We start from the raw sequence: 13,589 nt of genomic DNA on the forward strand, positions 1-13,589 counted from the left end.
GATCGATATCCGTCTCTCTCTCTCTCTCTCTCTCTCTTCTAACAACAGCTAAACAATATTCGTGCAATACCGCCATTCTCTCTTTTGTTCTTTTATGCATTCAATAGGAATAATATTGCATAACATACATGACTAAAACCACTGGAAGTATACTGTGTGAATTGTGGAAATTTCTCAATAAACATTAACCAGATGAAATAAATGCGCACCAGATGATATTGCATAATTTCTCATAACTTATGTTATGTGAATATTGCATAACATACACTAAAAAACAGAGACAGACTGTCACACACACACACCAACATGTAAGTTCATGGAACAAGAAGATCACACTCAACCTTACAACAAGCATTTCATGATTGAGTTTCACTGTCTTCAATCAGATGCAAGAGTGAAACAGCATGTAGGGGCTTATCTGAAGGCTTCCTGCCGGAAACAAAATCTTGGGACACACGTTTCATTGTAGGCCGAGAATTTGGTTTGGTGCGTAGGCATGCAAGTACTATTGAAGCAACAAAGCAAATATCTTGTGCAACTCGATGATTTGGAGCTGGTAGCCGTTGGTCCAATATTTCATGTAACATCACATTTTGAGATGATAATAAAGTCAAGAGTTCTCCTGGATGTCTTCCCATTAATATTTCCAGGGCCACTACTCCAAAGCTATAAACATCGCATTTTTCAGTAACCACCATGGTATAAGCAAGTTCTGCATAGAAAGAATATAAAAATGAAACTAATAAAACTGCATTGCATTTCATTTTCTTCTTTCTTTCATTTTTTCTCTCTCTTTTTTTTTTTTTTTTTTCTAAAGTTATGAAGAAATTATCAAAACATTTTATTACATTAAATTTTCATAGAGGCCCGAAGTGATTGCTTACTACAGTGCATGATTCCATTCATTTAAGAATTAAGAGCAATGCTACTTGTAACACCATGGCTGTAACATGACCCACATAACACCACCAATGTCATATATATATATATATATATTAGTCATAATAAATTTGAAACTCAAAAATTGAACCATAACCTCAAAATCATGCCTACCACATTAGCGGTACGTAATACGTGGGTGTTAATCCTATGTTCTTACGAGGGGTTAAGTCTTTCATATAAGAAACAACAGGGTCAGCCAACTAGCATGAGCATGTGCAAATCTATTTGTGTCACATGTAGAGTAATAGGAAGGAATGAAATAAATATTTGATTAAAGACATAATTAGTTACTGCCAGGGCCGGGTCAATGCCAAATGAGGTCTTAGGCAAACATTCAAAAAAGGCTTTTTTTTTTTTATAATATATATATTTTATTATTATGGTAGTTAAATATTCTGTATTTCTGTTTAATACAAATGTTTGGAATCTTATTTAAAATTAATGGTTCAAACCTTCTTAGACAAAAGAATTATTTATCAACTTTTTGTGTTGGCTTAATTTTAAAAGAGTAGTCTAATCATTTTCCATAAAAAAAACTCCCTCAGAATAAATATTTTCAGAATATTTTATTTTCATGTGTCTTTTAATTGTCCCAAATTATATATATATATATATATATATATATATGTATGTATATATATTACATGTATGCAATAGGCAGAGAGCTAATTCCATAACATTCTTTACGTGCCTTTTAGTTTTGGGACTTCTTTTCTTTATTATTTTATAATAAAAGAATAAAATATTTTTTGAGAGGCCTTACTTAGGGCAGGGGCCTTAGAGCATCCCATCCGCCTCCCTATAATTAATTCTTAGCCAAATCTTAGTAAAATAATATGAAAAGTGAAGAAAAGTCATCTACATCGATTCCCAAAATTAACTTTTGATTTTAGGCTTCTTACAGTTGCTCCCCAAACTATAAACCATATCATAAAAATCAAATGTTCTTATCTTTGTTAATGTGAGATAGATAATATTTTTATATCATTCAATAATATTAAATAGAGTAATTTTTACTAAAAAATTAACTAATTTTCATTAACAAACATATATTTCCATTGTGCTATATATGATTTCAATTTCCTAATAATTATATATTTCTAGATTTTTATTTCTAATTTAATTATATATTTCAATTTCCTACTAATTTCTTAAACTTAATCGTTACAAAATATTATTGCTGGAAAAGGCAAATTTTGACAAAAAATTATATTATTCTTAAAAAGGTAATAATTTTGAAAATATTCTCATACCCGCAAAAAAACAATTGAAATTTTTGTTTAAAATATTTGTCAGATAGTGATAGTTCAAAACATAAGAAAAAAGATAAAATAGTTGAGTAGTAAAGATTGTAAAGGGAAGCGAGATACAAAAAATAATAAAGAAAGAATAAAGAAAGATTATAAAAAAATTATTTTAATAGAGTAGAAAAATAATAGGGAGTATGATGTATGGGGTTTTGAAAAGATGAATAAAGTTTAGAGAAAAATGAGTGAACTAAAATTTAGAAAAAAATTTGCTCATACTGGTAAGGATGCTCTTCAACTAGCTGCATGCCCTATTGAGCATCCCCTAGCCACTATATGAAAAAGAGCGATTTACCTGGAGCAATATAGCCATAAGTGCCGGCAACTAATGTTCGATTGGAGGAATCAGGATCAAGGAGTTTAGCAGTGCCAAAGTCTGAAATAGAAGCCTCCAACTTAGAGTCCAATAAGATATTGCTGCTTGATATATCTCGATGAACAATGATTGGTATGCATTCATGATGCAAGTAAGATAAGGCATGTGCTGTGCATTTGATGATGTTCACCCTCTTGTCCCAATTCAATTCCACAGCTTCGACATCGTTTCTTAGGACACAAAATAGGCTTCCCCTTTCCATGTATTCATAAACCAAAAACATACTTAACTTATGGAAACAAAATCCATGAAGTTTTACAATGTTTCGATGTCGGATATTTGTCAACACCTTAACTTCATTTTTGAAACTTTCTATAAAACTTTGGTTCTCCGCCTCTAACCGATGTAGTTTTTTTAAAGCAACCACTTTACCACTAGGTAGTTTGACTTCGTAAACGCTACCAAAACCACCTGTTCCAATGCAATATTTAATATCAAAATCTTCGGTTGCTTCAACGATGTCATCATATGCAATGTGTCCATCGTAATTCCATATCGAGAATAGATCACCATTCCTTGTTTCCCTTGAATTAGATTCGGTTTTCTTAACCTTGAGTCGACAAAGGATTGAAACCCCAATAAATAAGAAAACAAGGAAGATGGAGATGGGGACAAAAATTTTAATTTTGGCCAGAAATGATTGATTTTTGGAATCAATAGAATAATTGTGGCTGGCTGGAGGAGCTGAAAAGCAAGGAGGGAAATCCATGAAGTCACCGCATAGATCCTTGTTGCCAATAAGAATATCAGGCCTACGATTCCGGTAACTGTCTGGAATTGGACCCTCCAAAGAATTGTAGGACAAGTTGACATCTCTAGTACTACTGATAGATTGGGGAATTTTGCCAGTAAGATTATTGTAGCTGAGATCCAAAAACTTTAATGCTAGACTCCCAAGCTCAAGAGGGATATTTCCGCTAAGATAGTTATGACTAAGATTAATAGTATGTAGCGCATAAAGGTGACTGATGTGATCGGGAATGCTTCCAGTTAAGTAGTTGTTGCTCAATAACAGTTCCTCCAAGACAAGGAATCTTTCTACAACTGTGGGAATTGAACCCATAAGATTGTTATCTTCAAGAGCAAGATGTGTGAGCTTGTTCAGATTCCCTATTTCTACTGGGATAGAACCATTGATTTGATTCTCACCAAGTGACAAGATGTACAAATTAGTTAAATCGCCGATAGCCGAAGGGATTTGACCATGAAGTCTGTTGTTCTGGAGGGTCAAACCTTGCAAAAGAGTTAAACGACACAGATTGGAAGGGATTGGACCATTAAGCATGTTATTACCAAGGTCTAAACTCATCAGGTTCTCCAGAAGCCCCATTTCTGACGGTATATAACCGCTGATTTGATTAGAAGACATATTCAGGTACGCGAGATTGGTTAAAAGCGAAAGAGAAGGGATTGGTCCAGAGAGCTTGTTTCCATCTAGATATAATTTGAAGAGACTGCTCAGATTTCCTAGTTCTTCGGGTATGGAGCCATTGAGCTGGTTTTCAGACAAAACCAGAAGGGTGAGACTGGTCAAAAGTGAAAGAGAAGAAGGGATTGGTCCGGTGAAATTGTTTTCCCTCAGATCTAATTCAACGAGCTTCCTCAGATTTCCCAATTCTTCTGGTATGGAGCCATTCAGCTGGTTTCCAGACATGTGTAGATGGGTGAGATTGGTTAAAAGGACAAGAGATGAGGGGATTGGTCCAGTGAAAAAGTTTTCGGTCAAAAGTAATACATAGAGATTCGTCAGATTTCCTAAGCTTTTGGGGACAAAACCAGTGATTTGATTTGAAGAAATATCCAATGTTCCTAATCGAGTGAGGTTTGTAATTGAAAGAGGAAACTCGCCAATGAGTTTATTGGAGGATAGACCAAGGTGGGTGAGCTTAGATAGAGTAGTACCTAACACAGGTGGGATGAAACCAGCAATTCTGTTTGAAGAAATATCCAGCCATTCTAAATGTGTGAGGTTTCCGAGTGAAAGGGGCAACTCATCGCTGAGATAATTACCGGATAGATCAAGGTAGGTGAGTTTCAAAAGATCGCCTAACAAGGGTGGGATGCAACCACTGATTCGATTCTTAGAAATATCCAACGATTCTAAATGAGTGAGGTTTCTGAGTGAATGAGGAAACTCACCCGTGAGATTATTGTAGGACAGATCAAGGTATTCGAGTTTGGATAAATTACCAATCTCCGGTGGGATCCTCCCTGAAGATTAGCTTCTCTCAGAACAAGACGGACTAAATTTTTCAAGGAAGAAAAGTTGAATTTCAACGTACTTCCCAAACTGGCACCGCCTAAGTCGATCTCTGTGACACTTCCACCAAGATTGCAAGTGATGCCAGACCACTCGCAAGGACTCGAGGAATGAATACTGGCGTTGTCACTTTGCCACCATCTACTCTCCCGCAGAGTCTTGGCTTCGAGTTCTAGTGCTGAAGATGATGATCCAGATGATGTTGCTGCCACAAAGTCGATCGTCGTATCTAAATAGGTTCCATAGAACATGAGAGAGAGAGCCCATGCGAGAACCGCAGTGGAAATGGAAGGGGAGGGAGCCATGATTAAAGTGATGAGTGCTGCAACGTCCAAGGGATTGATGAACGTTATGCAATATATCATCATGTTCATGGCTGGGTCAGTTTCAATGATAACGACAGACTGCCAGAAAGATAAATTTTTATATATAGAGAGAGAAATGTTTGGGTCCCGAATTAGTTCACCGAATAGGATTTTTTTTTTTTTTTTTTTTTTTTACCGAATGATTAAAAAAATATTTTTTAATTATGTTGTGAATTTTTTATTTTTTTTTAAATATTTATGATGATTAAAAAATACATAAAAAAAAGAAAAAAATTTATACTATTCAGTGAACTTTTTGGGTCCCGCATAGCAGTACTCATAGAGAAATATTTCACTAATTTTTTTTCCTATAGTTTTTTTTTTAATAATTTCTATATATCATCTACTTTCTAGGATAGGGTCCATCCAAAATTAAATTAAAACTAAATTTATGAGAAATAATGAACTTATAAATATGGAATACAAAGATATTTATTATATAATATAAGGCTTCTTAATATGAAATTTAAAGTGAAAATACAAGAAAAAATAATCAAGGTTGATGATCTATATAAAAATTAGTTGAGAAGTTTTATCCTCTAGACTTCATTGAGTAAGAAAAAACTTATTTAAAGTCTCAATTGTAATATTATATGCTTATTTAAGATTGTCGTATTGAAAATGAGTGAGATATTTCATTATTGGAAAGACTTGTGGTTTATCATAAAACTTCTAATCTATACCAGATTTTGGCTAGGAGAAAAGAGGGGCAAAATGTTTTAATTTGGATGAAAGATAATGATAAGAATGTTAATATCAAAAGTGTGTGCGATTGTATTAGGGTTAGGGATCCTCCATTACATTGGGCTTAGTGGATTTGACATACTAACTTTTCTAAGAATATTTTCATTATGATGTGGAAGGTTGTTAATAACTATTTGAGCGTTGATGAGAAGATTAAAAGGATTGACATCCCTATGGTCTCTAAATGTAATTGTTGTACTAGGGGAAATACGGAAGACTTGAATCATGTGCTTTGTACTGAAGATTTTGCCAGACGTATTTGGAGGTTGACTGTGACTCAACTAGGAGTGCATATGGGTGTTTTTCATACTTGGCAGAAACAAATTAATTTTTGGTTCTGTCGGGCGGGTAACTCTTCCTAAGTGCGAATCATTTTTGGCCTTCTCTCGTCTATTGTCTCATGGAAGCTTTGGGATAGACGTATGGACTGTTTGGCGATCATTTGCTTATGGATTGTTTGGTGATCATTTGCTGCCCAGTAGTCTTAGAGGTCTTATTTGTCTAGACCAAATTGGTCTTCCTTATTTGCGGATCTCGTAATGAGTTTCCTGATTCGTATTTTTTCTGATCTATTTGCTCCTCTAATCCTTACTTGCATGTGTATTTGTTTGCAGGTTTTATTATTTTGTCTAGAGTTGGCGTTACAAATTCTAGTTTTGGTCTATTCTTTTTTCTTTTTTTTATTAAACCTTTGTAGGGATGCTACCTGCATGGTGCGGGGTGGGGGCACCCCCTCCCCGCCCCTTGCCCCGCACCATGCGGGGGGTGCGGTTTTGCACCTCGCCCCGGTAGCGGGGGGTGGGGTTGAAATCGCACCCCGCCCCGCCCCCCGCTCAATCCAGTGATTCACTGGATCTATAATTTTTTTTAGACCCTAATTATAATAAATATAATTATAAATTTTATTCAAAAAATATAAACTCATTAGAATTGTATTTTAGATTGTCTTGACCTCCTAAGCTAACCTTTATATAGAAGACTAAGACAATACAATAGTCATTCTTAAGCAATGTGTGACTTTCTGTCAAGTTCCACATTACTTAAGAATGACTATTGTATTGTCTTGGCTTCCTATATAAAGGTTGGTCTAGGATGCCAAGGCAATCTATTAACTTAAATTCAAGTTTTTAACAAATTGTATATATTTATATACAATATATATTTATATAAATATAAAAAATAATTTTTTTATTATTTTTTAGACTGTGCGGAGCGGGGTGAGGGCCGGGCCCCATTGGGGTCAGCCCGTCCCCCGCCCCCGCTATGGCTCCTTCATGCGGGGCGGGGCAGGGTAGCGGGGGGCGAGCCCCCGCTGCCCACCCCTAAACCTTTGTTATGTAATCAGGATGTCTTAATAACTTTGGTGCCTGGGTTTGGTTTTTTTATTATAATGTATCTCCATGTATTTTGTTGTAACAACAATTTTCTTTCGTCATAAGTGAGGGCTATCAATATAATTGGAGTATCGTCCTCTTATTTAAAAAAAATAGAAAGATACCAAAAAATTTATATTTTATATAAAATTTGATAAATTACTAGTTTATATATTAGAATAAAAGATGAGCTGCTATAAGATCACATGCTAGTTTTTTAGTAAGAATTTTCTGTTTTAAAATAATGGATGAATATTATTTTATAAATATTGTCATCAAAAGTTTAAAGACTATGTTAAGTTGTGTTTTTAAGATTTTATTTTTGTATATATATATATATATATAGAGTAAATTATCGATATCTAATTTTATAAATAATTATATTTTAATGATTTTTTTTTTATGAAATTAAGATTAAAATAGTTTGTCTGTCTAAAAATAATTCCTCGTTCCACTGCCGATAACCATGATTGTACTTTAGGATGACAGCTCTCTTTGCCTAAGTTTTGTTTTGTTCGGCGGGCTTAGCGATGAATATTCTTATTTGAATATTATGTATGGAAGTGGACGGAAGTGCACAAATACGCTGTAACTCTACTTTAAATGGAGTGTATATTTTATGAAAATGACCTCAGTTTACAACAAAATCCCATCTTTATCATTTCACTTCAAAAGAGAAAATAATGCAATCTATACCCCTACCTTGGTAAAGATTAGGCCACGTGGGCCTGACATGTATGAAAGGTGACAACATCACTTGGAATGATATGGTGTGAAAGGTATGTTGTAAAATATGCGGTGAAATGTGATGTGTAGATATTATTATTCTTATAATAATGTGTATCTTTTAACGTGTTAAAAAGAAAATAAAAAATAGATGATTAATTTTTACAATATATTATATAATTATATTTTAAAATAAAAAATATATTTTTTTTTATAAAAATAAGATCTTATAAAAATAATTAGAGTCTATTTGAAAAAGGAAAATGAATGATTGATGAGTTTAACTTCGATGGGGTTGATCGATCGTTATCTAATTGAGCACGGCATTCACAATCGTGGACTCCAGGTCAACGGAGACTATCATGAGTCTCTCTGCCGGACTATCATGAGACTATCATTGAATTCACTTGGAATCTTCAATTGCGCAAAACTTTGTCACGTATGTTAATTTGGATCTTAAATTCTCCCAAAAAGTAAGGGTGTGCATTTGGATCGAATTTATTTTTAGTCCGATTAAAAATCCAAAAATGTGGATGATCCGATAGATACAAAATTATCAGAACTTCTACGTACAGTTGCCCCGTGCAAACGGAGCGTAAACGACAGATATAATAATGCCACGTCAGTTTTTATTTATTATTTAAAAAAAAACACAAAAATGAAAAACATAACATCTGTTTTGGTTTGGTGCTCTGGTTTTTGAGATAGCTTCTATCGAGCTTGCGTGGTGCGTCTACTCTCTCTATAAAGCTCTTGGAATTACACATCGTTGTGGTCTTCAAGTGGATGTGTGCTCCCTTATCTGCGTGGGTCATCTTCCTTGTGTGGGTCTTTGACTTCGTATCAGTGCAAAGTTCCATGAAATGTTTCGAATGAGTGCAGCTATTTGTTCCCTAAGTTTATTACCGTAGTCTTCAATTCATTTCGTGGCCTTCAAATCTTCAAGTGGAGCTATGCGGGTGTTTTCTTCAAATACTCACAGCAATTCTTAGTATCCATACCTCTAACAACCCATTATCAAAGAGTTCCAAGAGATTATATCTAACTCCTCCATTGTCAAAAACACACCAAAAGCATAATCAATATCCGAATAGTAACACAAATTCAAAAAAAAAAAAAAAAATTGCAAGAGTTCTCAGAAGTGCTTGCCTTCAGGTTAAAGGGGAAGGGGCTAGGGTTAGAAGGTTTCAGAACGGGATTGGGGGAGGGCTAGGGTTAGGGTCGATTCGGGATTGGCATCGTTCCGTGCTCCCTCCCTCGCTGAAGACGATGGCACACTGTTGCAAAGAGAAACTAAGGTGCGACGAAACTTAGGGCTTACTAGTGTGGGTCTCAGAGAACCATCAAGACACTGAGGGAGAGAGGGCGGCTGCTTTGAGGGGAGGGACGTGCCATCTTCGACAGAGACGCTTCGAGGGATGGAATCATTGTCTTCGACTTCAAGTGGAAACGCTCTGGGAGGAATGGGGAAGGAAAACATGCAGAGGGAGGAGCTTGATGTAAACGGTGTGTTTCGATGAGAACCAAAATTTTGAATCACATTCGGGAGATTAAGACGGTGCATTTTGAAACATTGATTCCACATCAGCAGCGGCTTGTGAGGTGTCTACCACGGGCGACTGTCTTCAGCATTTTTCCAAAATTATTATATCCGTCCAGATCATTTACAGATTTGGTATTTAACCGATATTATCCGTAATCGGCTTTTACAATAGGTTGATGCCGTAAGGTGATAACCCAAAAGTTAGTAACCCGTAGGTTTCCTCTTTCCCAAAACAAAAGTAAAAAGGTAGTCACTTTTTCATTTCCTCTCTCACAATCTCACTTCTCGATTTCCTCTCTCTCTCTTCTCTCTCATTCATTCTGCTTTGTTTCCTTTCTTTTAACTAGCTTGAAATTGCAACAGACACGCAATCTTTGTCTCTCTCTTAAGGTTTGTACGTGCTTCATCTGAAACCCATCTACATCTATTTCTCCGTGAGCTCTCTCTCTCTCTCTCTTTCTCTCTCTAAGTTTGTATATCTAAGTTTGTGTTTGTAGATCTGAGATTCTGTGTTTGTAGATCTGCTTTTTGGGTTTCTTTGTTTTTGAAATCTTATAGCGAAAACGTGTTTGTAGATCTACATGCTTGCAACACTATAAAAATTATAAAACTGTGTACTTTTTTGCTTCTAAAAAATAATGTTCAGATGCTTTCTCGGTTTGTATATTACTTTCTTCTCTCGTTAGTTGTTTACCCTAATTGAGCTGTCGTCATCCATTTTCATCACAAAAAAAATTGATGGTATGGCTCTCTCTCTCTCTCTCTCTCTCTCTCTCTCTAATCTTGAATCTGGATCTGGTTTTATTTTGTTTTTGTTTTTTTTTCCCTAATCTCTAGTCTATTTTCGATTTTTTCTTGCTTTTATTCTCTCTAGATGATGCGATTGTGTTCATTTTTATTTTTGTAATCTCTAGTCTATTTTTGTTTTTGTTTTTCTTGCTATTCATCTCTCTAGATGTTGTATGTCAAGAATATGAAGTTCTCTATTCGTTTTCCCTTCCTTTTGATTTGTATATGGGTCTCGGGTATTTTTCTATTTGTTTTGTTTTTTCCTGATTTATAGTTTATTTTCAAAATTTTTTCTTCCTAGTCATCTCTGGATGTTGTATGTCAAGAATTTAAAGTTATCTATTTCTTTTTCCCTTCCTTTTGGTTTGGATCTGGGTATGGGGTTTTTTTGTTTTTGTTTTTGTTTTTTGTTTTATTTCTAGCCTATTTTTGATATTTTTTTCTTGCTAGTCATCTCTCTGGATGTTGGGATTGTGTTCATTAAACTTTTGTCCCCTTCCTTTTTCCTTTTTGGTTTGGATTTGAGTTTTATTTTTTTTCCTAATTTCTAGTCTATTTTCAGTTTTTTTCATGCTATTCATTTCTCTGGATTTTGTATATCAAGAATCTGAAGTTCTCTATTTCTCCATTGAGTTCATTAAACTTTTTTTTCCCTTCCTTTTTGGTTTGGAACTGGTTTTGGTGTTTTGTTCTTTTCTCTAATCTCTAGTTTGTTTTTGATTTTTTCTTGCTATTAATCTCTATGGATGTTGTGACTAAAGCCATTTTTCTAACTTTTCATTCCTTATTGACACACTCCATATCATTCTCTATATATATGAATACCATTTGGGATATGATTTTTTTACTAATTTCTTGATATTCAGTTATTTGTTTCCTGCAGCTCACAATGAAGATGATAAGAGGGCTTGACTTCAAATGTTTTTCTACAGTTCTTTGCTGTTATTTTTGAACTTTTCACTACTTATTCCTTGTAAAGTAAATGACTTGCAGTGCGATGTAAACAATAATATAACGTATGTAATGTGTCGTGTATGTTGATGTCTATTATTATTTATTGAGTTCTTCTACAGCCTCTGTTCATCCGTAGCATAGCTTAGTTGGTTTTTTTATTTTTTATATTTTGTTTTACCCAAATACCGAATTCGAAATCCCCATGTCGAAGCAAATCCTACGTCGCCCAGCACCTGCCCCTCCTACCCAGCGCTACCCCGCGACGGCCATCACTCAGTTCAACGCCACCCAGCTCCGCCCATCCCTCCGTCTTGCACCGCCCCTCATTCCTCCTCTGTCGCCCCTCAAATTTACACATCCCGCGTCGCCCCAGCACCCGCATCGCGTCGCCTGCCTAGTGCCACCCACCGACGGCTCTCGAAACTTGTTGCGATCTCACAAGGTATAATTTTGTTTGGGCATTGTGTCCTTGCTGTCAATATTGGAGCTATGAGCGCACTGGGTTGATGGCTTTTCCTTTTGAGATAGTTTTGGTGCAAAAATGGTGGATCGGGGAGTTTTTGTATTGGAGCTATGAGCGCACTGGGTTCACATTAGGCTCACTCACAAACCACTCTCATATGGTACGCGTAATGCACAGTGCTCCAGAGGTATATATATATATATATACACTAGTCCTGGGTACTTGGATTTGTCTTTGATTTGTGTTTGTTGTTGGCTTTAGAGTTTATGAACATGAAGATATTTGGTTCCTGAGACAGATGTTGGAAAAGAAACAATTAACAAGCATTATTGGGATTCAGGAAAACATAATTTTCGCTAAGTTTTTCATTCCTCTTTAGGGTGTTCGGTTAAATTACGGGAAATCGTGTTTTGGAATCCAAAGAGATGATAAAGTCTTGGGAGTCTTTGTGATTCATATTGGTTTGATGTGTTCAGAATATGATTTGAACTGAGTCGATTTTATTTGGTAGATCAATTATCTTATCCATCCGGATTGAATTTCATGTGGTTGCAGACTTGGCCTTTCCTGGTTTTCCAAAGTTTGGGGTCTATATCGTTTGTTAGAACATGGTCAGTCCGAGATTATCGTTCTTGGAATTTGATAGTGGTGAGGGTTCTATAAATGGCATTGTATATTATCCAAGTTGTTATTCTGGTTTTTTGAAAGTTTTCTCCGACTCTGTAATTGCAATGATATGGAATGCTCGAACTGATTCATTTCCTCTGGAAATCATTACTAACTCAACATTTCGATTATCTTATGTACAATTCTTTATTTCATTATCTAGTCTTTCACTTCTCTTTCTTGTTGCAGAACGTTTGTCATGCCTTCTAGGATGTGTATCAACCCAATACATAACAAGAAAGGAATCCTGCATCACTCTGATAATGCAAGTTTAAAGGAAAGGTGAGTTCATTGAGTCTTTTCGTGTCAGTTGGTCTTTTAAGAATAAGGTGCCATGTTGTTATTGAAATGTCTATTTCAAAATTGTTATTTTATCCCTCTGCTTTGAATTTTGACCGTTCCGGAAAAGATGCCTTCTAGGTTAGGTTTTATGGATTCAGCTTAACTTTATTTTTTATTTTAATGTTATTTTATATCCTATGCATAAGGCGCACTTTAGCACTGTTCTCTTAAGCAGATTGGTGCTTGAGAGTGTGAATTCTTATTTCCCTGTGGTTTCTTGTTTCTAGAAAGATTCAATGGAAGATTCTGTTGAGATAGTGTGATTGAGAAGCTGCTTCATGTTACAAAGGAATTAAAACCAGGTAATACAAAATTGCTTGCATATGATGTGAATTCGGAACCAACTTAGCTATTTCAAGTCTGATATATCCTAAAGCAACCCTTTTCACCTAACCTTCTCTAGTTCCAAACCTCATAAAAACCCATTTTTGGTGTAATTCTTTAGTGCTATGGCTTTTCAGCAACCTTTTTCATTGCTGAATCTGCCGACCAAAATTAAATTACCATGACCATATGCACCTCACAGCTAATAATTTCTAAATCGCATGGATGGAACCATCCCTTGGCCTAGACGCAATCCCTCCACTTCACTTACTATTTCTAACCCTAGAATTCAGTCCACTACTATCCCAGAGGAGCCTCAATCTTATACTGAGGCTTCTAAGCACCAAGAATGGCATGATGCCATGCACACTGAATTTCGTGCACTGATGAATAATCATACATGAGACCTTGTCCC

The 13,589-nt window shown here is 35.5% G+C and overlaps 1 protein-coding gene and 1 long non-coding RNA gene across 2 annotated transcripts; one reads left to right on the plus strand and one right to left on the minus strand.

The window, feature by feature from the left end:
* Positions 1 to 222: 222 nt before the first annotated feature.
* LOC121259704 (probable leucine-rich repeat receptor-like protein kinase At1g35710) lies at positions 223 to 5,283 on the minus strand. The gene is made up of 2 exons (XM_041161419.1): positions 2,545 to 5,283; positions 223 to 712 (listed from the first exon to the last, which is right to left on the minus strand). Exons 1-2 carry the CDS (start codon positions 4,277 to 4,279, stop codon positions 357 to 359), a joined length of 2,091 nt encoding a protein of 696 aa, XP_041017353.1. The 5' UTR covers positions 4,280 to 5,283; the 3' UTR covers positions 223 to 356.
* Positions 5,284 to 11,771: 6,488 nt separating this feature from the next.
* LOC121259705 lies at positions 11,772 to 13,340 on the plus strand. Its single transcript, XR_005939622.1, has 3 exons — positions 11,772 to 11,821; positions 12,698 to 12,790; positions 13,082 to 13,340. It is a non-coding gene; the product is annotated as an uncharacterized LOC121259705 (long non-coding RNA).
* The last annotated feature ends 249 nt before the right edge of the window (positions 13,341 to 13,589 follow it).

Source organism: Juglans microcarpa x Juglans regia, chromosome 4D (genome assembly GCF_004785595.1).
Source record: "Juglans microcarpa x Juglans regia isolate MS1-56 chromosome 4D, Jm3101_v1.0, whole genome shotgun sequence".
In the NCBI taxonomy this organism is placed as follows: Eukaryota; Viridiplantae; Streptophyta; class Magnoliopsida; order Fagales; family Juglandaceae; genus Juglans; species Juglans microcarpa x Juglans regia.

Bases quoted from the DNA above. Each gene is read 5' to 3' on its own strand.
- LOC121259704 (XM_041161419.1), bottom strand. From the start codon at position 4,279: ATGTCTGGAAACCAGCTGAATGGCTCCATACCAGAAGAATTGGGAAAT. The intron at 713-2,544 runs GTAAATCGCTCT...CTTTCTATGCAG, and splicing joins TTATGGCTATATTGCTCCAG to AACTTGCTTATACCATGGTG.